General features: G+C 44.8%; 1 protein-coding gene across 2 annotated transcripts in view; it reads left to right on the plus strand.

Annotated features, from left to right (window-relative positions):
- Window positions 1-21,163, plus strand: part of KLHL17 (kelch like family member 17) — a 22,684-nt gene extending 1,521 nt beyond the window's left edge. The window contains exons 1-12 of one of the 2 annotated variants that reach the window (XM_042479601.1): window positions 7,203-7,276; window positions 8,182-8,441; window positions 8,869-8,990; window positions 10,129-10,350; window positions 10,704-10,820; window positions 11,325-11,538; window positions 11,663-11,807; window positions 12,003-12,170; window positions 13,071-13,159; window positions 14,865-14,938; window positions 16,411-16,592; window positions 18,620-21,163. In XM_042479601.1, coding sequence (XP_042335535.1) covers window positions 8,231-8,441; window positions 8,869-8,990; window positions 10,129-10,350; window positions 10,704-10,820; window positions 11,325-11,538; window positions 11,663-11,807; window positions 12,003-12,170; window positions 13,071-13,159; window positions 14,865-14,938; window positions 16,411-16,592; window positions 18,620-18,848 — 1,773 coding nt within the window. In that variant the 5' untranslated portion in view covers window positions 7,203-7,276; window positions 8,182-8,230 and the 3' untranslated portion in view covers window positions 18,849-21,163. Of the gene's footprint in view, window positions 1-7,202; window positions 7,277-8,181; window positions 8,442-8,868; window positions 8,991-10,128; window positions 10,351-10,703; window positions 10,821-11,324; window positions 11,539-11,662; window positions 11,808-12,002; window positions 12,171-13,070; window positions 13,160-14,864; window positions 14,939-16,410; window positions 16,593-18,619 lie in introns of those variants that run through there. The other variant, XM_042479600.1, reaches the window with a different exon arrangement.
- The last annotated feature ends 5,816 nt before the right edge of the window (window positions 21,164-26,979 follow it).

The following is a 26,979-nucleotide window of genomic DNA, read 5'->3' on the forward strand; positions in this document are numbered from 1 at the left end:
ATCCAAGAGGATGATAGGTAAGTAGGTGGATTGGCTGGCTGGCTGGATAGATAGATAGATAGATAGATAGATAGATAGATCGATAGGAGGATCCAAGAGGATGATAGTAGGTAGGTAGGTAGATAATAGATAGGCTGGATGGAGAGGAGGATCCAAGAGGATGCAATGGCTGGGTGTCTTTTTGTGGAGGGAGGTTCAGGTCTATCTCCCTTTGCAAAAGCAACTGCAGCAAAAGTGATCCACTGCAGTGTGTGGAGATCTGGAGAGCCAACACGAGGATCTCTGGATCTGCCCCTGTGCAGTGTGCGTGTGAGTGTACAGTGTGTGTAGTGTGTGTGTTGCGGCTAGACAGGCGCTGGTGTGCCCCGGCTGGAGGGTTATTTGAGGTGACTGCCGTATTCCGACAACTGCAGTCTCTCCATCTTTTTAATGCTATGTTTTGCTGCTGTCTTCCCCCCCCCCCCAGAGTTATGTATTGAGGGCCCACTTTGCAAACAGCTGCATTTGTGGGTGTGGGAGCGGAGGGGATGCATTGGATGCCAATGTTTGAAGAGACAGAGGAAGAGAGGAGTCAGTTGCAGTGGATGCACAGAGCCACCCCTCCCAGTTCCCTAAAGCTCCAGTTGCAGCATTGAAGAAGCCTGCATTGCTGCTCCCCATAAGAAGACAGGTTTTTTAATTTCACCTATGTATGTTATATATTTAAGGAGGCCCTTTGAGTTCGCAAAGCCTGGGAGCAGGATGGGAGGCCCACTCCCTCCTTTTATTTCTTTCCTCCCAACATAAAAATATTGATGCAAAAGGGACATTTGCTCCCACACATGAATGACCCATTTGCTTTGTCTTGAAAGGTAACATTGGATGTCTTCCTTGCAGCTTAGGGACCACAAAGAAGCTGGCAGGGAGCGATAGCCATGCTCCTCCTTATTTATGTCCTCTTTTTGTATGTGTGGCTTGTCCTCCACTTGGTCCGCTGTGTCAGTTTCAGTCTCCAGGAAGAGAAAAGGAGCGAAATCTGGACATAGAAGAACCTGATTGGAGTCTTCGGTCATCCGGAGTGACCTTTCCGCTCTGTTCCCCAATTGCACACTCATCTCTCTTTCGAAATATGATTTGATGGAGAGCGGTCCTGGGAAAGTATTGGAGGCAGGGCTGCAAAGAGCTGGCATAAGGAAGGCTTGGTTTGGGCCTGCTTCTTTGCAGCTCCGTTGGCAAGGATGGCAGGGAGGGTTTTAGCCTGTCGTGGCTACAAACCCAGGTTGAGCCACTCTAAATACCATCACCCTGGTCAATGGCTCGGTTATGACTGCAGGTGCCTGCTGCATTCAGACATTATGTTTTGAGCCATACATGCTTCAAGCATCTTTGCTGTAGACAAATGGAATAATAGAATCATAGAGTTGGAAGAGACCCCAAGGGCCATCCAGTCCAACCCCATTCTGCCATGCAAAAACTTACTATCAAAGCATTCCCGACAGATAGCCATCCAGCCTCTGTTTAAAGACCTCCAAAGAAGGAGACTCCACCACTCTTCCATTGTTGAACAGCTCTTACTGTCAGGAAGTTCCTCCTAATGTTAAAGTGGAATCTCTTTTCCTGGAGCTTGCAGTAATTGCTCCGGGTCTTATTCTCTAGAGCAGCAGAAAACAAGCTTGCTCCCTCCTCAATATGACATCCCTTCAAAGGGAGGAGGTATGTGTGAAAGAAGACACCACCTTCACATGTAGAATAATACAGTATTTGACTTGGAAGGGACCACAAGGGCCATCTATTCCAACCTTGTGGTGCAGGAAAAAGACACATCTAAAGAGAGCCAGTGTAACATAATGGTTTGAGTGCTGGGCTGTGACTTTGGAGAGCAGCGTTTGCTTCCCTGCTCAGCCATGAAACCCACTCGATAACCTCTCTCTACGGAAATGATCCAGTTTGTGACTGCTTTAACTGCCCTGGCTGAGTGCAAGGGAATCCTGGGAATTCTAATTTATTGTGGGACCAAAACTTTCTGACAGAGAAGGCTACATGTCTCAAAAAACTACAGTTCCTTAGCATCGAGCCAGGGACAGTTAAAGTGGTCACAAACTGGATGGTTTCTGGAGTATGTTTTGGACCTCAGTCACACTCACTCAGCCTCAGGGGAAGGCAATGGCAAACCTCTGAACAAACCTTGCCAAGAAACCCCCATGACAGGTTCGCCTTAGGGTCTCCATAAGATGGAAACAACCTGAAAGCACAAAACACAAAGAGAGACACAAAGAAAGCACCCCTGAAACCATCTGCCCATTCAACCTCTGTTTAAACACTTCCAGATGGAGAGTCCACCACTCTCTGAAGCAAACTATTCCAGCATCAAACAGCTCTTACAGTTCTAAAAGTTATTCCTAATGTTCTGGTTGAACCCATTGATGAAGAATCTGTGGATACAGAGGGCCAACTGTACTTATATTTGTGTTCAAAGTGATAGTTCTCTTTGTGGAAAGAAGGAGTAGCTTTGCAGAACGGCGAACCTTTATCCCCATATCAGCTCAATGTTTAGATGGAATCACTTTTCTTGTCATCTGAGTCCATTGTTTTGTGTTCATGTAGTTTCTTTCCCCTTCACTATATCCTATTTTTCATCCAAGGAGCTCATGGCCATCAATATTTACTGTCTTCACAGTAGCCTTATGAGAGGTAGGTTAGATGAGAGAGTGCTTGGTGAGCTTCATGGGGTGACTGGGATTCGAACCCAGTCCTATTCCAATACTCCAAATGCAGAGTGGGAGTGGGGAAGTGTGGCCCTGCAGATGTTGTTGGGTTTCAACATTTTCAATCATGGCCAGCATCATCAATGGCTGAGCACTTTGGGGAGATTGTAGTGTAGTAACATAGTGAGTGCCAGCATGGCGTAGTGGTTTGAGTAGTTGAACTATAACCCTGGATGCCAGGGATCGATTCCCAGTTTGGCCAAGAAACCCACTGGTTTCAGAGGAGGTTTGCCATTGCATTCCCCTGAGGCTTGGGCAAGGCACATGCTCTCAGCCTCAGGGGAATGCAATGGCAAACCTCCTATGAAAAGCCCATGATAGGGTTGCCATAAGTTGGAAACAACTTGAAGGCACAGAACAAGAACAACATATAGATGGTCACAGTTAAGAGTTCTAACTATTGTACCATACTGCCTTCCGTGGTTGTGGGGACTCCAAAATATCCTCTTTGCCCATCTCTTTTCCCAGCACAGCAAACCTCCAACCAAAGTGTGAATCAGCCATCTATAATGCAAAGGAGCAGAACGGCCTGCTCTTAGAAGAAGCTTCCTGTTGTGGCTTTGTGTTAATTCTTGCCTTGAGTTTGCCTCCTACAAAGAAACATATCATGGAACAGATTCTTCTGGCATGGCTCTGGATCAGATGCAACTGAATCACTCAATGCCTATGGACTGAGATTCGGGGAAACGAGGAGGTGGTAGCCCAATGGATCTCTGCATGGGACCAAATGTCAAGCTGAACCCTGCGGCTGGGGTTTAAGAACTACCTGTGTTAGCAACAGAGAGAGTGATTAATTTCTTGGCTTGCGTCATGTCCTTTCTAACAAGTGGGGCTATTTATAGGACAGTTTGGTCTGAGGCCTGTAAAAAAGCACATGATGGAGAATGTGCCTCCAAAGCAAACTGGGTTGGAACTTGAGCTGCAGAAAACAAGTTTGGATAAAGACTGGACCAGAACCGATATTATCACAGGCTGGAACCTGATGATTAGTACAGTTGACCCTCCTTATCCACTGATCTTTTCACCCATGGATTCAAGCATCCATGGCTTGAAAATATTAAAAAGAAGTATACATTCCAAATAGCAAACCTTGATTTTTCATTTTATAGATGGGACACCATTTTGCTATGTCATATTTAATAGGACTTGAGTATCCGTGGATTTCGTTATCCATGAGGATCCTGGAACCAAACTCCAAGGGAGGGAGCAGTGTTCTTATTTGGGCGCAGCGTCTTCATTTTGCCCACCGACACCCATTAATCCATTAATATTGTTTGATCAAACTTCCAGAAATCTACACCTCTGATAAACACTGACTAAAGTCACTTCTGATTAAAGCAAATTTTAGTAACCACAACAAGAAAGTGTGGTCTTCAAGCCCTTGAACAACCCAGAAAATGCCATCCCTGAATTAAGGTAGCGAATATACTCGACTATAAGTCAACCTTGTCTATAAACTGAGGGCAGGTTTCGGGGCCAAAATCATGGAGTTGGAAATGACCCATGGGTAAAACATAGGGGCATGTAAGAAGGATCTAAAGGATGAAAGAAAGGAAAACAATGTCAAAGAACATACAAAATCCCAGCAGGCATAACTGTTTGTATTCACACTAAAGGCTGGATGAGTAGATTCTCATTATATTCTTGTCTTTCACCAGAGGATGCTTCCCTTTTTATAATTAGAATTAAAGCACAGTACAGTGGTGCCTCGGGATACGAAATGATCGGGTTACGAAATTTCCGGGATACGAAAAAGTTGGATTGGCAAAAACTGTTTCGGGTTACGAAATATTTTTCGGGTTACGAAATTCATTTCGGCGCGAAATTCAAATGCTGCAAAGTGCAGCTATAGGCTTTCCAGTGCTAACGGAAAAGTGTTTCGGGTTACGAAATTTTCGGGTTACGAAAGGAATGGCGGAACGAATTAATTTCGTAACCCGAGGCACCACTGTACTGAAATTGACCCAGAGATAAGTCGATTCTGTTTTTGGGACCCATTTTTTGACTAATCTAGACTTATCCATGAGTATATACAGTATTCTTCAGCATCCCTTGCCCTCAAAATGGAATGTACTATCATATGTTTATGTATAAAAAGTATAGCTGTGCTGGGAACAGAAAGGCCCATACAGACAGGCCAAAATAAAGCTGCTTCGGGTCACTTTGGAGGGATGCTGTTTCAATGAAACGTGCATCTTAAGAGGCCAGAAGCTGCACCAAAGCTGTGCTCTAGTCCTTAGGACTGGAGCATGGCTTTGGTGTGGCTTCCGGCCTCGTAGGACGCATGCATCATTTAAACGGCATACCTCCAAAGTGACCCGAAGCAGCTTTATTTTGGGCTGTCTGTACGAACTCAGAAATCTCTTTGAGCTTCTCACAGCCTTGGTCTGAATAGGTAGGCCAAAGAGAAGCAGGTATCTAAGAATCCCTGGATCCTTGGCAACCGTTGGTTTGGTTCCAGCATCTCCCTTGGATACCAACGTCCACGGATGCTCACATCCTAGTATACAAAATGTGGAGCAAAATGATCCCTTTATTGGAAGAAAGGTGAGATATAAGAAATAATAATGATAACGATAATGATAATGATAATAATAATGGTATCCCTTATATAAAATCCCAAAACCAAGGTTTGCTTTTAGGAATAAACAGTTGGCTTTTGGAACCTGCGCATATTCAAGGCCCATAGGTTTGAATGGGGCGTGTGCATTTGGGGTGCATACCACAGGTGCCCCCCTCCCATTGACTTTAATGGGGTATGTGCATGTGGGCCACACCACAGGTGCGCACCCCATTGACTATCTATCTAGTCACCCCTCCACAGATTTTCAAGTCAGCGGATTTCAAGTCCACGGACTTGGAAGGATGACTAGATATAGATATAGATAGATATTCAAGCTGTGGATAGTTTAATCCGTGGACCAAGAATCTATGGACATGGAAGTCTAACTGTACTGAGTCACATCATTTAGCTCCCTATTTTTTACACAAGCTGCCTACTCCTGAGTACTGAGGTGCTCTTAAACCCTTTCAGGGCTCTCTGTATGTTTTGGTGCAAATGATTCCTTGGACTTCTGGTGCAATTTCCAAGGGACTGTGACCTCCCTAGATTAGGACCAAGTTTATTCTTGGGATGTCCCCAGTGATTCTGGTTTCAGCGCAAGCCAGGATGGCATGTAGCACTGTAGGCTTGTAGTTCCATTGATGTCAGGCACTGATGACGCTCTTGGAATGCGCCCCAAAATTTAGGTGGTTATGGAACAAGAGAAGGAAATGTGAGACCTGTCTGAAGAACTTAAGAATCAACTTTTACGCTTTTAGGCTTTTAATAGATAAATAACTATTGGAAAGGTGGCTTTTATATGGGGGGGGGGTGTGTTATATGGGGAGCATGTTGTGGTTATATTTTGGGTTTTTTCTTTTTTAACTTATGTAATTGTGTACTGTTTTTATTTTGATGTTTTTAATTGTTTTACGTTTTATTGGAACTTTTAAAAAACATGTTTTTATTTCTTGGCTTTCTGGGAGAAAGACGGCATGAAAATAAATGAATAAATACATAAATAAACCAATAGGCTTACACACACACACACTAAAAAGATCAATGTGCAATAGACCCACATGAATTCAGACAACCAAAAAGTCAATAATTTGCTGTAAGTAAGAAAAAAGCATACAGTTTGTTATAAAAGCAGATGGATTTAACTTCGAAGGGGCTATCATGCCGAAGGTCGACAAGGTATACATTTCTATACTTTTAAAAAGCTAGATGTGTTTTAACAAACACTAGAGATTTCTGAAAACCACAATTCCAGCGTCTTCCCAAATGTACATCTTCCTGCTTTTTTAGTTTAGCACAGATCCACTGATATGCTACAGGGAATCTAATGAAAAGCAGAGGACCATGCAAAAGCCAAGGCGCAATAGTGGAACCCATCACATGAAATGGTGGATGGAGCTTATCAAGCTGGACATTAGATTGGAGACGGCCTAGCTTTGGATTTCTGGCCTGAGATGAGAGTTTAGGGAACATGTTAATCAAAGCTGCAAATAATCAAAGCCACAAATGGGGAGGGCCAACTGTATACTGGCAAGGGCAGATGAGATTTGCAGGCCAAGGATGTAGTAGTCTATATAAATAACTATTGGAAAGGCCAAGCTGTTAGTTATTCTTCTCCTAAGATGTCTGTTATCAGTGCTCTCCAGAAGGCAGACCAAAGCTTCCCCCTCAAAAGCTCCACCTGCCAAAACCAGGGAGGCGCATGGCCTGCGCACCATTCGTCCTAATTATACCTCTCGCTTCCGCCACTGGGTACATTAATGAGCAAGCCTGCTATGCATCATGCCTTCTTGGCAGCTTATTTCTCTTTTAAACTTCACAAACTCTCCTTTTCCTTTCTCTCGCACAATCAGCAGTGGCAGTGTGGGGGTGGCTTTTGGGGGTCACATCCGTTCAGTCACCGCTCAGCAGCGTCTTCCCTTGTTCCCCGCAAAGACGGGAGTTCCCCCTCTGCCGTCGCAGGAAGAGCGCGGTACCCATTTTGGGCTTTCTGTTTTCAGTCTAGCAGGAAGCTGGTGATCTTAACTGCCTCTGCGTGCATCTGCCAATGCGGGTAGCAGGAGGCGCACTGGGCCTGGAGTCTCTTCGTTCGCAGCCGCCTCCGTCATCGCTGCCACCACTTCCCTCTCTTTGGCAAATTCACGGCCCACTCTCGGCAAGAATAAATTAAACGGATTCCTCTTCCCAGCTGAGGAACAGTTATTTTTAGACATGTTTGCACATGCACACTATTCACACACATCCCGACAGTCAGCAGCGTGTCAGTGTTTATCAAGAGGATGGATAAACGTGTTTGTATGACAGAGAATTTAGAATGACTTGCTGCCTGAATGCAAAGGTGGGCAGGTTTGAAGCAAGACTGCATGTGCTTCCAGGTTTCCTGTTAACTTAAGGCAACCTCATGAATTTCATAGGGTTTGCTTAGGTGAGCAGCAGTGATTTGCCTTTGCCTTCCTCTGAACTATCACTTACAGCATCTGGTCTTCCTCTGTGATCTCCCATCTAAGTATTAACCAGGCCTGAGGTTAATACTCAGGAGGTATTAGGAGCATACTTAGGAACTAAGTATGCTAAGGAGGTACCAGGTTAAGTAAAGGAAGCTGCTCATTGTTTTGTCTTTTAGAATTGCATCCCCTGGAAGCTTCCAGAAATGTGATTCCCCCTTTTTCTTTTTTTAACATTGGAAATTTTATGATGGGAAGGCATCTCCAAGGATTTGGTAGAGAAGGTCCAAAGGCTTTTGATACATCCCTGGTGGCCCACATACTTGCCCACACCTGCCCTGCAGCATCTAGGATTCAATGTTAGTTGTGTGAACAGAATCTGTTTCTCTTTCTGTCTCTTTCTCTTTTTAATTGTTAAAATATGTTTCTTTAGAGAGGCGGAAAGGGCGCTGCAGCGAGCCAGGAACGACCCGCCTGCAGCCATGGAGAGCGGGATGCAGCTCCTGAACCGGGATGGCCACAGCATCTCCCACAACTCGAAGCGGCACTACCACGACGCCTTCGTGTGCATGAACCGCATGCGGCAGCGGGGGCTGCTCTGCGACATCGTCCTGCATGTGGCGACCAAGGAGATCAAGGCCCACAAAGTGGTGCTGGCTTCCTGCAGCCCCTATTTCCATGCCATGTTCACAAGTAAGTGCTTCTCCTTTGAAACTCATTCCCCCAATGGACCCTTCTCCCAGGGGTGCTCTGTTCAAACTCCTGCTTTAATCAAATGGAAATCCTGTACCTGGATGATTCCTGCCTTATGCCAATGACAACAGAATTCTGCAGGGACTGTAGACTTCACTATTTCTACACTGCAGAAATAATGCAGTTTGACATGACTTCAAAGTGCTGTAGGTTCACACTGGGATCTGTGGCTTTACAAAGTCTTTAGCCTTCGCACAAAACTAGAAATGCCAGGATTCTGTAGGATGGAGTCATGGCAGTTAAAGTGGCGTCAAACTGCATTATGTGTAGGTGTACCCCCAAGTGCTCCTGACCATCACATCTGTCCCATGTAAAGCCTCGGCACAGAGCTCATAAAACTCTCCCCCCCCCCCCTCTGTCAACATAGATGAGATGAGCGAAAGCCGGCAGACCCATGTCACACTCCACGATATTGATCCACAGGCGCTGGAACAGCTGGTCCAGTATGCATACACTGCTGAGATTGTGGTAGGAGAAGGGAATGTGCAGGTAAGAATCCCTGTCTGCACCCAAGGGCTCTCCTTGGGTTTTTGGGGTGTTAGCTCTGCATTGACCATCTGGGAAGTTGCTGCTTGGAATGGAGCTCAGATTTGCAACCTGGGAAGCTATTACCCTGATGCATACCCCTGAACAGATGTCTATAGAGCTGAGTTGTGTATTATTACTGTTGTTGTTTTTGTTGATTTATACAGTGCCATCCATGTGCATGGTGCTTTACAAGTAAAACAACCAAAAACACTGGGCCTTGCCAAAAGTGTACAGTCTACAATACATAGTTGTGTTAGTCTGTAGAATTCCCCAGTATGTAGAAAGATCTTCTAGCACCTTGAGACTCACTGAAAGAAAGAAGTTGGCATCATGAGCTTTCGTAGACTCCAGTCTACTGAGGAAATAGACTGGAGCCTATGAAAGCTACAAGACCTCTCCACATACTAAGTCTAAAAAATATGTATACACACACACATATGTCCCTCTCCACCAGCTGAGTTAATCTGTTCTAGGCTGCAAATGTATTTTAGTTCAACTAAACCTTTGATAGCAACCTAAGGAATCTCCTGTCTGATACATTCTGCACATAAGGAGCTGGTTTCATGAATACCGCTTCAGTCCTGATGGGTGGGATCCCTTGGGCTGGTGCTACTGGGAGAACCTTCTCTTCCACCAAGTGGGAAGGAGCCCATTTCTAGCCACATGTGCCCAAAATCCTTTGTAAAAAGAAGTTTTGCTTTCAGAGGCTTTGTTAACTGAGGTATGCTTGCGCATGGTGCAGCTAAGACTTCCCTTCTTCTCTTGATCATCCCAAAAGAGCATCCACCACTTTTTTCCAGCAACTCATTTCACTATCAGCCATTCACTGTTCATGTGGATTTTCCCAGGGAGTTTATATGCCGTAGTGATTTGCCAAAGGGCTCCTATTTTAAGTTTCTGAGATTTCCAAACCCATGTTAGAAAGCCATTTCTATGATGATTCTTAGAATTTAGTAACACTTTCCCTTGCGAACTGTATCTTGTGCTCCAGGAGAGCAGTGGGAGAGAGTTTGGTTCTTCTGGAAACCTGGAGAACTCCTAGCCACAGGAGCTGGGCAGGGAGACCTCTCTTGCCAATCTGCTTCTGGTTTCCATGCAGACGTTGCTTCCGGCTGCCAGTCTCCTCCAGCTGAACGGTGTGCGGGATGCTTGCTGCAAATTCCTCTTGAGCCAGCTGGACCCCTCCAACTGCCTGGGCATCCGGGGCTTTGCGGACACGCACTCCTGTAGTGATCTGTTGAAGTCGGCCCACAAATATGTCCTTCAGCACTTTGTGGATGTGTCCAAGACAGAAGAGTTCATGCTTCTGCCTCTCAAGCAGGTAAGAAAGGACAGAGTCCTGAGCACCAACACTACTTTGCCTGATTTTGCAATCGAAGCTGGGTTGGGCCTGGTTAGTACCTGGAGGGGGGACCAAAAGGCAACACAAAGGATCTCCAAAGGAAAGGAGACGACCTGAAACCGAAACCCTGTAGAACTGCTGCTGGTTAGTCAGTGTTCTGACCATTATAAGGCAGCCATGTGCACGCACCTCCATTTGGACCACCTAGACTTGCCATCCAGGGAAGCTTAAATCTGGGGATGCCAAGACCCCAGTGTCTGATGTGAAAGAGATTGATGCGCAGGTTCTCTCCCTTGAAACCAAATTAATCCAGATTTTCTCTACCTTTACAGGTGCTGGATCTTATTTCCAGTGACAGCCTCAATGTACCCTCAGAAGAAGAAGTCTACCGAGCTGTTCTAAGCTGGGTGAAGCATGATGTAGACAGCAGAAGACAGCATATTCCCCGAGTATGTGGCCACATGGATTTCAATACTGTTTGCCAGGGGAGAGGAGGGATTATATGGTCTGTAGACTGGGGTCAATTGGGTTCATTCGTCTAGATAGCCAAGCCAAAGATAGAGGTTGTAAAGACGTTGTTTGTCTTGTATTTTCAACCTAATTTTGTGTCTTTGCCAGAATCTGGCAAGTTACCTTTTCTGGATTGCAATTCCCCATATGCCTGGTGACTGAGGCATTCTGTGAGTTATAGTTTAAAAGAAAAATCCTCTAAATTCTGGGCTTAGGACGAGCTCAGTCAACATTATTTCCTTTCCCATGGTTGGAGCTGGAGATGAGGTTGGACTGCCACTGCCAGGGGCCCTAGCCAACATAAGTGATTATGAGAAATGCTGGCAAGTTTAGTCCAGCAACATCTGGAGAGCTGCATGATTCCAAACCCTCATTTAAAAGTTTGAAACAGTGTGAAAAAGTGTATGCACTGTACATTAAAGCAAAAACTTTCCTCTTCCCAGCTCATGAAGTGTGTCCGCCTTCCTCTCCTGAGCCGAGACTTCCTGATGAGCAACGTTGACACAGAGCTGCTTGTGCGGCACCATTCGGAGTGCAAAGACCTTCTCATTGAGGCCCTCAAGTACCACCTGATGCCTGAGCAGAGAGGGGTTCTTAGTAACTGCCGAACCCGCCCCAGACGCTGTGAGGGGGCCAGCACCGTTCTGTTTGCTGTGGGTAAGGCCAAGAGCTGTGTAACTGTGGGGAGGGGTGCATACATAAGACAAAGAACTGCTTTCTTCTCCCCTTGCGTCCTCTTGGCTTCCACCTAGTCATTCTTTCCTTGCTGTGTTTCTTGCAGGTGGAGGCAGCCTGTTTGCCATCCATGGGGACTGTGAGGCCTATGACACTCGGACAGACCGATGGCACATGGTGGCTTCCATGTCTACTCGCCGAGCCAGGGTCGGCGTCGCTGCCATTGGGAACAAATTGTATGCTGTGGGAGGGTAAGATGGAATTGCCTGTCTAGGAGAAACCATTTTCCCCTACACTTCATAATAGTATAGGGCCCATATAGACAGGGCATCATACAGACAGCTTCGGGTCACTTTGGAGACTCCAGCCCCATGAGCATTTCAGTGAACCTTCCCCCTGCTAGGTGTTTTTAAATACTATTTTGTGAAAATGCTGTTTCGCTGCAGCTATGACGGAACATCAGATTTGGCCACGGTGGAGTCGTATGACCCTGTCACCAACTCATGGCAGACGGAGGTGTCTATGGGAACCAGACGGAGCTGCCTAGGAGTGGCCGCCTTGCATGGACTTCTCTACGCTGCTGGAGGGTATGATGGAGCTTCCTGTCTCAATAGGTAAGAAGTGCTCACCTGAACCCCTCTTCCACCATTCTGACCACTTGCATGTTAGGATTGTCAGACTGAAAACTGGGAGAGGGCTTCAGTACCTTTCATGATTGTTTAGAAGAGGAAATGTCAGCGGGTGTTGGTTGTTACCTGGCTGCAAGACAAGCAAGCTGTGAAATTCCCCCTTTCTGCACAAATATTAAAGGCACAGGAACCCTCTCCTGTTTTTGGTCTGGCAACCCTAACTACCTGCACCTATGCATTGCATTGCCAAGGGGTCATCTTTTCTTTGTTGGAGAGTCTCTCAGACATCCCCTATCTAATTCCCAGTCTTTGGCCTTCTTACTGTCTGGAATCATCCCGCTATCAATACCTTTTAACTGTTAGGTTTTTCCTTTCTTAACCATAAACAGATAAACAGGTCTTGAAAGTAGATATCTCAAGCAATTCAGTAATTAAATCCACTTCTCCAGTAATGTGTCTACTACTGTTTTGTATTTTATACTTTTAACTAACATGGCATCATCCAGAGCCAGCTGGTGGCTTCCATGCCATGATGGCAGTAAATTTGCTCTTGGTTTTGGTCTTTAAAGGACCTATGCAGCCCATAGGCCACACTTGCGACTCTTGTTTTAAAGTTTGGATGAAACCGAGGGCAAAGTCACCAGTCCTCTGACAAGGAAGCCACCAACCTTCACTACCATCACCATTGGAAGGTGAGAAAGCATTTGCTTACAGAATTCTTAGTAATGGTCAGATTGTGTTCCAAAGGTAGCGTCTCAGCCAGCCTGGTTTGCTGTGGCTGCAAAGTATTTTAGTGCAATCCTTTCGAATGTCATTGCAGTAAGCTATACAGTTGTCAGGGCTGTTGACCATATTCTGTTCTTCCCCTCTCTTGACCTGCCTTAGTGCTGAGAGATACGATCCTCTGACAGGCACCTGGGCCTCCATTGCTGCTATGAGCACCAGAAGGAGATATGTCCGGGTGGCAACGCTAGGTAAGGCCAGCTATCATATCACCTCTTAACATTCTCTTCTTCAGGGAGGGTATTCCTCCCAGGCTCCAGACCAAGAAGAAGAAAAGAGAGATCAAAGCCTTGGAATTCAGTGACATTGATTCTGATGGGGTGGGTTTAATACTTCTAGATAAATAGGTTGAAGAATAAGCACTGTTCCAGAGAAGAGGAAAGATGAAAAGCCCCCTGCTAGGCAGACTCAGGTTTGGAGGCGTGGAAGTTAAAAGAGAGAAGGAGACAGGAAAAGGGCTGAAAGGAAGCTGCTGCACACCATGCACTCCTCTGGATCTTACATAGCAGGCTCCAAGCCCCAGGGGCTTCTTAGTCATTTGCCTTCAACTCATGCATGCAGTTTGCTGTTGTCATGACGCCCACATGCCCTCTTCGTCCCTTGCGCGTCACCTGTTGGAAAACAGGCTTAAATCCTAACAGTGGGGAGCGCATGCTGCGAGAGGAAGCCGGGGGCTGTTGCCTGTAGGCAGTCTCACCGGGACGCCGTCTCGCGCACACAGAGTGATTCAGAAATGTCCTTGTGAATGTTTAATGTCCCCTTATGCCAGACGACCGCTCTGCACACTAGCAAGAAGGAACATCATGTTCACGCCTCATGAGCTAATCTTCTCCAGCGCAGAAGAGCAGAACAGAGGGGTTTAGCAGACAAGAGCCTTCACTGTGAGCTTGGACCTACTCTACCCACCTGGGGTGGCTTCTGGACCATCCTATATACATAGAATCATAAGAGTCGGAAGAGACCACAAGGGCCATCCAGTCCAACACCCCTGCCATGCAGGGACTCACAATCAAAGCACCCCTGACAGATGGCCATGAGTCCATAAATGACCATTGCTTCAGTTTTATACAGATGTTTAGCAGAATCATAGAGTTGGAGTAGACATCAAGGGCCATCCAGTCCAACCTCCCTTCCATGCAGGAATTCACAACCAAAGCATCCCTGACAGATGGCCATCCAGCTGTTTAAAGACTTACAGAGAAGGAGACTCCACAACACTCTGAGGGAGCATCTTCTACTGTTGAACAACTCTTACTGTCAGGAGGTTCTTCCTAATGTTAGCTGGAATCTCTTTTCCTGCAGCTTGCATCCATTGTTCCAGGGCCTGTTCTCTGGAGCAGCAGAAAACAAGCTTGCTCCATCCTCAATGTGACACACCTTCAAATACTTAAACAGGGCTATCCTATAACCTTTTAACCCATCTCTTCTGACTATATACAGTCGGCCCTCACCATAGGCGGATTTGCCTTCCACGGCTTTCAGCTTACGCAGAAGGCAAGCCCCGCCAAAAATAATGGGGTGTATGCCTGCGCCATGCGCCCCACATGCCACCACAATCATGCACCCCATTACTTTCTATGGGGCTTGAGCTTACGCACTTTCCCCCATACGCAAGGGGAACCCAAAACTACAGCAGTTTGCTTCCCCAATCCTCTAAACCCCCACCACACCTGCCATCCTATCAAGAAAACAGAAAGAAGAAGACAAATTGGACATGCCTAAATGCACCGGTATGTCCTACTGGGCCCTATCCTGTTGTCCACCTTGCTCTAACTGTATAAGGGCCTTTAACGTGTGCCTGATGAATACGTACTTTCAGATAGGATTCTCTTGCATCACGACATGCTTCTATACAGAATATATGCATTTGTCCTCCCTCTCCTTCCCTTCCTACAGATGGCAATCTCTATGCTGTTGGGGGATACGACAGTTCTTCGCACTTGGCGACTGTGGAGAAGTATGAGCCCCAGGTAAGTGGGAACTGGCAAAGTGTGGGGTTTATGGACAGAAAGGGGAAAGGGAGCAGCTATATCCATCCACAGATTGAAAATATTCCTCCCCTTCCAAAATTCCAAAAACCAAACCCTGATTTTGCCATTTTATATAAGGGACACCCTTTTACTACCCCCACTGTATATAATGGGACTTGAGCATCTATGGAATTTGACATCCATGGATAGAAAAAGTATTACTCACTCGCTTCTGGCAAGGTCTGTCTGTCCATGGTGGATCCTCCAAGCAATGGTGACTTTCACAGAGAGGACAAATCTGCCAATTCGGCTTTCTCACAAACTGACAGTGTCTGCTGAAGACATGTGCTATGCTGTTTAATGAAAAAAAAGAAGAGAATGTTAGTATCTTCTTTGCCCTTCACCCCCAAAGGGAAACTGAAAATGAGGTTCCCATAAAATTAATCTGCACAAGCCAGCATCACAAACCAGAGTTTGTTCCTAGTTAAGAGTTCCTGACTTGTATGAAAGTCAAGAGCCATGGTTCAGGTGATGTACAGTGGGCCTTTGGTATCCACTGGGGGTTGGTTTCAAGACCTCCCATGGATAACAAAATCCATGGATGCTCAAGTCCCATTGAGTACAATGGCATTGAGAGATCTTTTAGCACAAGACATAGGAAGCTGCCTTATACTGAGTTATTGGTCCATCTAGTCCAGTAAAGTCAAAAATTATGGCAACCGTTCTCCAGGGTTTCAGACAGAATTCTGTTGGAGTCTTATCTGGAGATGGCCAGGATTAAACCAGAGCATGTGGATGTTATTTTTTAAGATTACATCTCCCACAATCCCTCAGTTAGCATGGGGGCTTGAACCTGAGACAGCTTGCATGCAAAGTATATGATGTTCCCAGCTACCTAGGGATACATTATCTGAAGATACCAGAGATTGAATCTGGGATTGCATGCATGCAAAACATGAGCTCTGCCACAAGGTTATTTTCCTCCCACTTCTCTCTCTGGGTCATTTCAAAGAGACATAATTCGCAACCTTGGTTTGCAGTCCATATTTTAAAATACAAATCATGGTATCAGGCATTCAGTAAATCATGATTTAAAGATACTTATTTGCTTTGTTTCCTGATTATTTGACTTGCCTTTCTTTTAAGTGAATTGTGTCTGTAGGCAGAACAGCTATAATTTATGGCTTGTCAATTTGAGTTCAACACCTTTCCATAATTAGCACAAACCACAGTTTACAAAGGCATTTTATTTAGAGCATGGCTTTTGATCCTGGCTTGCCAGCCAACTACAAACCCTGATTTTAGTTGAGATATTGCACCAAGCCACTGATTGTCCTTATCCATGGCTTGTAGTAATGCCTGAATTGTGCCTGGATGTCCAGAGACAGCAAGAAAGGAGGAAAGAAAAATAATTCCCTTAAGTTGTAGTGCCTGATAAGATTCTTTCCCCTTCCTTTACTCCTTCCCAACAGATCAACACATGGACTCCAATTGCCAATATGCTCAGTCGCCGTAGCAGTGCTGGCGTAGCTGTTTTGGAAGGGATGCTGTATGTGGCTGGCGGCAATGATGGGACCAGTTGCCTTAATTCGGTGGAGCGCTACAATCCAAAAACCAACACTTGGGAAAGCGTGGCACCGATGAATATCCGGAGGTAGCAAACAGCATCTTGCAAGGAGAGGTTGGGGCTAAGTCATACCATTGGTTTGTTGTTGTTGTGCACCTTCAAGTCATTTCCGACTTATGGTGATGCTAAGGCAAACCTATCATGGGGCTTTCTTAGAGAGAGTTTGCTATTGCCATCCTCTGAGGCTGAGAGTGTTTGACTTGCCCAAATTCACCCCAGTGGGTTTACATGGCCAAGCTGGGATTCAAACCCTGGTCTTCAGAGTTGTAGCCCAATACTCAAATCACTATTCATATGCAATATGGTGCTACTGTTCACAAGACCCTGCTCCAGATAAACTGTCACTGAATTTCAATCAGTGAGAGAATCCAGATCAGGACCTCAGATGTTGAACAAAATGCCTAAGGGAGACTACATAGAGGAAGGCAATCCTTCCAGATCCCATGCCCCAAGCCATTTAGGGCTTTTAAAGTGAGATCCAGCACAACTGAACAGGTCGGATAATACTGGATTGATACAATTCATGCATTCAGTCCCTGCCAGTAATCTGGTGATGGCATTTTGTGCCAGTTGAATTTTCGGGGTGGCCTTCAAGGGCAGCCCCATGTAAGCCATATTGCAAGGATCATATCCCTTGTTAGTGTAATGGAGGGGTTAGAGGTATCTTAATAAAGCTAGACAAACATTGGACTATCTCTTTTACACAAGAACAGAATAGTAGCAAGTAGTGTCTGACCCATAAGAAGATAAAAAAGAGACCTGCTAAATCAGAGAAGAGGCCTATCTAGTCCAGCATTTTATTCCCACAATGGCCAAATGGTTCCCTAGAGAAGCCTGCTAGCAGGATTTGAATGCAACAGCACCATCTTCTGGCCTCCGGCAGCTGATAGATAAGAGCAGTGATGGTGAACCTTTTAGAGGCAGAGTGCCCAAAGTGCAACCCAAAACCCACTTATTTTTTGCAAAGTGCCATGTCCCTCTGGCTTTCTAGTAACAAACTCTGGCAAACTCTTTGCTGGGGCGACAGCACATGTGCCCACAGAGAGGGCTCTGAGTGCCACCTCTGGCACGCATGCCATAGGTTCATCATCACTGGATAAGAGAGACATCACCTCTGATATTGGAGTTAATATGCAGACATTACCAGCCACTGATGGCCTTAACCATCATTAATATGATTGGACTTCTTCTTATACACATCCTGCATAATACTTTGCACTTCTAATCACTCAAATACAATTACTGTATATATTCATGTATAAGTCTAGATGTTTTAGTCAAAAAATTGACCCAAAAAACCTGGGTTGACTTATCCATGGGTATAATATAATAATGAGCATATAAGTCAGATTAGGTTGCCTATATATTTAAATTCAAATACCGTTGTCCCTCCATATTCACTAGGGTTAGGGGAACAAGACCCCCGTGAATATGGAAAACCGCAAATAACAAAAACACTGTTTTTACCTGAGAGGACACCTCTCTAGGACTCTCTAGGTCCTCCAGTGCAACTCTGTGTTCAATGTCCAACATACACTGACCATAGAATGGCACCGGAGTAGCTACAAATGGTCTTTCAGTGCAACTTTTAGTTAAAGTTGACCACAGAGTTGCACTGGAGGACCTAGACAATCCTAGAGAGAACATATTAATGAAATCCGTCAATAATCAAATCTGCAAATATCAAAGCTGCAAATATGGAGGGATGACTGTAATGCTGTTCCCTCCCTACTTCCTGGACCAAGAATCTCTCTGCAATTGAATTCAAGCCTTACACTGAAACAGATTGTGTCGCTTTGGTATAAACTATACCAATGTTTCTCTGGCTATCTGATGTGTGAAGTTGGCAGTTGCTGTTTTTTTGCTCATTCTGTCAAGGATCTTTAGCATAAATATGTCCAATGGCTACAACTGTTTTTTGTTTTATTTTTTGTCATTCCTGGAAACTTGCTATGGATCAACACCAATCTGCGGACCACTATTTTCAGTAGCAGTAGATATGGCAATGTTAAGCACAGTGGGTAATGCAGCCTTTTCGTTCCGCCTTTCACCAGGAGCACGCATGACTTGGTGGCCATGGACGGGTGGCTGTATGCAGTGGGCGGCAACGACGGCAGCTCCAGCCTCAACTCCATCGAGAAGTACAACCCGCGCACAAACAAGTGGGTGGCGGCATCGTGCATGTTCACGCGCCGCAGCAGCGTCGGCGTGGCCGTGTTGGAGCTCCTCAACTTCCCGCCGCCTTCCTCGCCCACCCTCTCGGTGTCCTCGACGAGTCTTTGACAAAGAGTCCGGTCGCACCTCGCCTCGAGGGAACTGCAGCATCTGTCGGAGCGCCAAGCCAGCCTGGCCTGACCCCTGCGGCCGCCACTCTCTGTGACGAGAGAGAGCAGGAGAGCAAAGGCATTGATGCTGCGCTGAGACATTTTTAGTACTGACTTTTTCATAGGGGGCCCGTTTCTGGCTCAGGTGGTGCAGCCCCGAGAGCGGATCTAGACCACACCTCCTTAAACAACAAGAGTCCTCTTGGTTTTCACCATCCGTTCCATCTTTTACTCAGCTGATTCTGTCTGGTTCTCCCAGACCGGACTCAACCGTCTCCTGTTTCCAAGATTGATGCAACGAAGAGGTTAGGGCCACAGCAACATCAAGGCTGGCAGGGGGTCCCTTGTGTCGGCTGCGCCAACAGCTGAATGTAAGCTGTGAATGTCACAATTAGCCAAAACCTCTTACCAAGCCTATACAGCGCACTGCTCAAGACAAAGAGGTGATGCCTCTCCTGCGGGTGTCTATCGAAAGGGATGCCTTAAAAGAAAATAGAATAAGCAAACTAAAACTAAGACTAACAACAGGGCTGGGAAGAGGACAGAAGCATCACGTTCTCTGTGGCCCATCATTATTATCGGTCTGGGTATGTGCCATCTCCTCAGACATTTCCTTGCATTCTTGGAAGGCATGGGTTTGATAACATCCTCCGGTCCGCTGGCTCTGTTAAGCTTTTCTTCTCCTCTTCTCCCCCCATCTTCCGTCCCACTTTGAGAACACACCAGTCTAAAGTATAGACTGCACCTTCAAACGGCTGCTCTGGGATCTTACTTGGAGAGCGACACCCTGTTTGCTAACAGGACGGACTACTCTTGCGTTCATACCACTTTGTGTTCATTACACTTTCGTTTTTAATGCTTATATTTTAAAACTGTTTAATTTGTTGTTGTTTTTAATTTTCAAGCAACCTTGTTATTATTTATTTGTTATTTATTTATTTACGTTTTGCATGGAGAGGGGTTTCAGAAAGCGAGGAAGAGCCTGATGTGGCGCTTCGCTTGAACAACAGCAACCCTGATGCATATGACCAGCTAAAAAGCAGGTGCAACCTATGGGGATTGAGTGTTGTGTGTATGTGTATAGGAAAGGGGTTAGCACTGTTATTTTAATATAGTAATCCCAGTTATACAGCCCTTGCTTTCCATTGAAATTATTATGCAGTGGAACTGTTGCACAGGTTTCCCTCTCTCTGAATAGTGCTGCACAAGCCCTATTCAGCTCCTGCTGTTGCACTACGTCCATTCATTTCACAGTTGTGTTGTACAAGCCCTTTCATTTCAAGCTGTCAGGGCGCATTCATTTCAGTGGCGTTGTGCAATTCTCACAGTGCCCTGCTAATTTCAGGATGTTCTTGCACCATACCCTTTCGTTTCAGAGCATGCCGTTTCACAGTTATTGTTCGGATCTTGGTAATTTCCAGTGCTGTGGCACATGCCCATTCATTTCAGAGACATGTGCAATTTCCATCCAGATATGCTCAGTTCAGAATGTTGTTGCAGAATCCCCATTTCTGCAAAGGTATGCTGTATTCTCGCATGCCTTTAATTTTTGCTGCAGGGGTACAAATCCAGCTTCCTTTTGGATCGTCACTGGCATAATCTAATTTGGAAAGAAGAAAAGGGCTGCACCTACATCTGTGTGACTCAAGAAAGAGCAAGCCAGCAGATGCCATATGTGAATAAGAAGAACCAGCACTTGAAAAGCCACGGTCACCATATTGACCGACCCGTGGAACATAATGTACATTTTGAGTTCAGTTTGCACAGTTAATCCCAACAGTTTTAGTGTTGGAGATCCACCTGCACCATGGAATCCTTTCTTTTGGGGGGAAGGAGGTTGCTTAAGGAAAGGTTGCACTGCATTAGACATTGTGTTTTGTTTGACATTTGTTTATCTAGCTATGATAGAGAACCTGGGGGAAGAGAGGGATCGGGGTCAACAGACAACCCATCTGAGGACATCTGCAGTCTCTTCCTACCAATCACACTCTTGTACCTCAGTAGCCTCCGGACACTATTCTGCAATTGTAGCTGAACTGATTTAGCTTACAGTTATTTTATTTATTTGTTTATTTATTCTGTTTGTTGTCCTTTTTAAATATTTCCACATCCACATCCTTCTCTTTATTCAAATACTCCTTCTGATTCTTGGCCTTTCCCTTCTGTCCATCCCTCTATCCTTCCTCTCTCTCTCTCCTTCCTTCCTTCCTTCCTTCCTTCTTTCCTCTCTCTCTTTCTCTACTCCCTCCCTCCCTCCCTTCTTTCCTTTCTCTCTCTCCCCTTCCTTACTTCCCTTAATTCTTACCATCCTCCTTCTTCTCCATCACCTCACACTCTTCTAATTCTCCTCCACCACCATCTCCTCCTCCTTCTAACATTTCTTTCTCCTCTCTTCCTCCTTCTCCACCAGCTTCTTCTGCTTCAGCTTCTTCTACATCTCATCCTTCTTTTTCTCGTCATTTTCCCTCCTCTTTCTCATTCTTCACCATCACATGTTCCCCTTTTTCTAATTCTCTTTCTTCTCTCTTGCCTCTTCCTTCTACTCCTGCTCCTTCTAATTCTCCATCGTCTGCACTTTCTTCTTCTAATTCTCCTCCTCCTGCACCTCCTTCTAATTTTTCTCCTCCTCTACCACCATCATCTGCTTCTGCTTCCCCTAATATGGTTCTTCCTTTTTCTAATTCTCCTTCACCACCACTATTTCCTCCTAATTCTTCTCCTTCTCCTGTCTTCTCTGTCCTCCTCCTTTTCCTTCATCAGCTCCTCCTGCTTTAGTTTTTCTAATCTCTTCTTCCCCTCTCTTCTTCTTCCCTCTTCTCCATATGCTCTTCCTTCTCCCCTCTTACTCTTGCTCCTTCTACTTCTAATTCTCCTCCACAACCACCTCCACTTCCTTCTTCTAATCTTTTACTTCTCCTATCCCTCTACCCCACTACCTCCTCCTTCCTCTAATTTTTTCTGCTGATCCTCCTCTTCTTTTTTCCTCCTACTTTCCTCCACCTGTTCTTTCTACTTTGAATTCTTCTCCACCTCCTTCTTCTAATCTTTCCGTTTCTCCTCTCTCTTCTAATTTTTCTCCTTTACTACCATGATTTATTCCATCTCCTAATTCTTCTCCTCCTTCTAAATCTCCACCACAACCACATGCTTCCAATTCTTCTAATTCTTTCTCCTCTTCCTCTTCCTTTTTCCTCTTCCTTCTATTTTACCTCTCCTCCTCCTTCTCCTTCTCCTCCCTTTCCTCTTCTTTTTCTCCTCCTCCTCTTCTTTTCCTTCTCCACCTGCTCCTAATTTTCTTCTTCTTCCTCCTCCTCTGCCGCCATCATCTGTTCCTCCTTCTTGTCATCTTTCTCCAAATTTTCTTCACCTTTTCCTTCTCTTAATTCTTTTCCTTTCCCACTGCCACCAGGTGCTTCTTATCCTCCTTCTAATTATTTTTCTCCTCTTCCTCTTTTTTCCTTCTTCTCCTCCTCCTTCTCCTAATTTTCCTCCACCACATGCTGCTCTTTCTTCTTTTTCTCATCTTCCTCTTCTTTTTTGCTCTTCCTTCTTCACCATCACCTCCTCCCCCTCCTCCTCCTCCATCATTATCTCCTTCTAATTTTCCTCCTCCATCTTCTCCTTCTCCTTCCGCCTTTCCTTCTCCTTCTCCTTTCCTTTCTGCTCTCCTTTCCTTCTCCTTCTGCAAATTCACTACCACCACCACATGTTTCTTCTCCTAATTCTCTTTCTCCTCTTACTCTTTCCCTCCCTTTTCCACTTGCTCCTTCTACTTATTCTAATCATCCTCATCCTTCTTTTAATTTTCCACATCCACATCCTCCTTCTTCTAATGTTCTTCCTCTTGTTTCTTGGCCTTCTCCTTCCTCAGTTTGGTTCTACTGTGGCAATAATGGACATGTTTTTTTGCAAAGACAGTTGGTGGAGGCTTGGCCTGGTTCATACATGACAGACATGTTCTTCGTGCATTATGCGCGTGTGCGCTCAGAAATTTATCTTTGGTTAAAAAAAAAATCCAACTCATGTTTTTATCTTTGGCAAGCAGGGGAGACTTCAGAAGCTCAAAAGCGGCTGTAATTCTTTACTGTAATAGAGTTGATAGGATTTTCCTCCCCTAAACTCAGAATAAGTTTAGCCTTCAAGCAGAAGTTGAACTGTGGGCAATGACAGAGAGCACTCAGCTTGCCTTAATGGGTTTGTGCCAATTCCTTTATATCCATGGAAGGGACTTTGTCTGAGTGCTAGAGTTTTATTTCCACTGCACAGCTTCTAAATCAAAGTGACTGCTCTTCCATGAGTAAGCTTTACAATATGTTTTTGCAGTGCTCCAACTTATTATTTAGACAGTGCCTTCAGTTTCTTCTGTGACTGTGACAAGTCCCATGCCACAACCATGTCTCCCTTGGCAGTCTTATCATTGTCCGCTTGTTTTTTGGATATATATTTTGTTTGCCTGTGATAGCGTGGGATATGAAATATTTCACACAATGTGTTGGGCGAAGCAGGTAAAATTGTTCCATGTGCTTTTCAACCTTTGCTCTTCCAGAGGTTTGGGACTTCAATGCTCGGAGGTCACAGCCTGCATGGGCAACGGTCTAGATGACTTGTTATATTCACAAAGGAGTTTAGCACATGGGGGACAACTGGAAGTATAAACGGCGATTAACCCATGACAAACCCACAATTGCGCGAATGGTTTTCACACGACGTCGAGACAAAACGTGATTAAAGTGCCATTATCCCGTGAATAACAAGGTAAAACAAAACAGCAGCAAATCCTTCATGGGATTTATTGCCTGTTCATTCATGGGATAATAGCTCTTGTGTTAATCTCATTTTAATCACGTTTTAATGTCAGTTGTGTGATTTTTGTGGGTTAATCACTGTTTAAACTCCACATTTGCCCCTGTGTGATAAACTCCAAAGTGACTTTTATGGCAACTTTGCCCCAAAGGCCAGAGGTATAGCTATGGAGAAAGGGGAAGAATGAGGGCATTGCCCCTAATAACAATTCTGTTATCACCAAACGATATTTTCTTTCAGTCCCCAAATTTCTAGTGTAGAGAGTGAAATGTTACAAATGGTTTTGTAGTGCTTCCTTTTGCTGTGTTCACATTCACTTCGTAACTTTGCCCGCTCCTTTTCTTTGGATGCCTGAACTGTATTTCGAAATGCTCAGTTGAATATGTAAGTCACTGCAATACTAGAAATTTGGGGGCTGGAGGAAAATTGCGCCAGGGGACAGTATTCGTATTGGGTTAGGGGCGATGTGCTCATTTTGTGCATGCTGTATCTACCTTCTTGATAGATACGCATGGAAAAATGCATTGTCGGAGTGGGTTGTCTGTGCAACTCGCTTGGGGAGGATGTCCATTAGAAATGGGGATGCAATCTCTGTGTGCAACCTTGAAGGACGACCCATTTAAAAACACATTTGGAAGTAAAAACACAACTCTGTTATTGAGGCCTGTTACATTCAAGCTAGGCTGGAAATGTTCTCATGGCAAGGAATGGCATCCACCAATTCCGTCCTTGGATATAACATTGAACAACTGACAATCAGAGCATCTCTATTTCATCAGAGCATCCCAAATGCCATGAAACAGTGGGAAAGAATGTCATTGTGTGCCATTCGAAAGAATGGAGAGTGATAGTGGATTTGATAAACAAAACTGGGAAGTAAAAGTATATAATATTGCCAACTGAGGGTGTGTAGTGTATGCCATCAGTGGCCTCTTGTGTGTGTATATGTGTTTCTTTTCTCAGTTTGACCCACAACTGACCAACCCAAATGACTAACCCTAACATGACTTTTGAAGTGCTTTTCATCTTAAGTCTGTTATTGTTATTATTTTAGTGTAGGGCTGCTGCCTTTTGGGGATGGTTCGTTCAACGTTTGAGCATGTATTGTCCGAAAACTGTAGCAAAGGAGTTGCGGAAGGGAGGAAGAGAGAACCCTGCCACTCTTCCCTTCTGCAACCTCCATTCTGGGAATATAAGCTCTGGCTTAGCCATACTACAAAGCCCTGGCTCCAACCACCCGATGTTCAAAGAGCCTCTATTTTGTCGTCGTTTTAATTTATATGTAAAGGTGTGCCAACTTATTTATGTGCATTGGTACTTTATTTTGTGTTTCCGAATTTTTTGCACTATGAAAGGGATGGGGACACGAGCAATACAAGCCAGTGTGTAAAATAAACATTTTAAAAAACGTTGTTGTTTTAATCTACTGCAAGTTGTAAGATGCGTCGTCCACCACCATGAGCCCAGTTCGTTGCACATAGAAAATGTGGGAGCCAGATCGGGGGTTTCCATTAGTATTTCAACATTTCTCCCTATTACTTATCACAGTGTCAGTGCGCATGGGTATTCCCTATTCAGACTCTTATTGCTATTTGCCAACAAGTTGATTTTAACTTACAGCAATCCTATTATGAGAGAGAAACTGCTAAAGGACCTGGGTCTTTGACTACCCTATAAAAGTCTTCCAAATTCTGGGCTGTGGCCTCCTTGATGGATTTAATTCACCTTTAGTGTGTTTTACACTTTACTGAGTATTATCTCTGCTTAGTCATCTTGGCTTCTAGGGAGAGTTTGGATTCTAGGACCCATTCATTTGTCTTTTCAGCAGTCTACTGTATTTGTAGAACTCTCCTCCAGCACCACAATTCAAACGTGTTCATTTTCTTCCCATCAGCTTCATTCAGCGTCCGGTAATAACTTGAAGGCACACAACAACATCACCTTTGTTTGTTGAGCACTAACATAATGTAATGTTTTATTGGCCCCATACAGACAGACCAAAATAAAGCTGCTTCAGGTCATTTTGGAGGTAAGCTGTTTAAATCATACATGCATGCATGCTAAGAGTCCGGAAGCTGTGCCAAAGCCATGACCCAGTCCTAAGAACTGGAGTGCAGCTTCGGCGCAACTTCTGGACTCTTAGTGCACATGCATAATTTAAACAGCATACCTCCAAAGTGACTAGAAGCAGCTTTATTTTTGGCTGGTCTATATGGGGCCATAGGCCTGTTACAGATAGGCCAAAATAAAGCTGCTTCGGGTCTCTTTGGAGATATGCTATTTAAATGACGCACCTGTAAAATAGAGAAAGAAATAGAGAGGAAACATTGGAAGATAATTTTGTATATGATCTCGACGGCAAGACTACTATATGCACAAAGATGGAAAATAGAACAAATACCAACTATAGAGGACTGGTTTAATAAGGTGATGGAAATGAAAGAGGCGGACAGACTTTCTCGAAGTATAAAAAGAAAGGAAGAGGAAGAGGAAGACGATGATGTGTGGAATATAATAGAACAGTATTGGAATAGTGTAATGTGAATAGAGGAGTGTTAAGAAGAAAAGATAAAGAGATAGGAAATGGGTTAGGAAGGGAGAGGGGAGGAAAGGGGGGAGAAGAGGTGGGGGGAAGGGACGGGAAGGGAGAGGGGAAGGGAATTGAGAATATGTAAGTGGTGAAAGCGAATGTAAATAGTTTTGTTGAATACAATAAATATAATAATAATAATAAACTTTAAAAAAAATGACGCATGGGTCCTAAGAGTCCGGAGATTGCACCAAAGCCACACTCCATTCCTAAGCACTGGAGTGCAGCTTTGGTGCAGCTTCCGGATTCTTCGGATGCATGCATCATTTAAACAGCATACCTCCAAAGAGACCCGAAGCAGCTTTATTTTGGCAGTCTGTAACAAGCCCATAGTTCCCATTTTAATGCTATATCATTTTACAATTGCTGTGTGCCAGGAGAGGGCACCCTCACACTCCCCACATGCTGCTAGGGTTCAAAAAAATTCAGTGGACACACCATGCATTGCACACTTTAAAGGCATCCTTACCTCGATGGACCACTTGTATGACAACAAGAGTGATAGTTCACTCGACTTTACTGAAGACAGTCTGCTATTTCACCAATGTCTTTTCTCATTGAGCAAAATGAAGGCCTTGCCCTGGCACATTAATAATTCTGCCTCCTCATTCATTTTTTTCCACGAGGCCCCAAATTTCTAGCATTGCAGGATCTGAAAAGTTCGGTTCAGGTGTTAGAAATACAATTTATATGCATC

Source organism: Sceloporus undulatus, chromosome 7, assembly GCF_019175285.1.
Source record: "Sceloporus undulatus isolate JIND9_A2432 ecotype Alabama chromosome 7, SceUnd_v1.1, whole genome shotgun sequence".
Lineage (NCBI taxonomy): Eukaryota > Metazoa > Chordata > Lepidosauria > Squamata > Phrynosomatidae > Sceloporus > Sceloporus undulatus.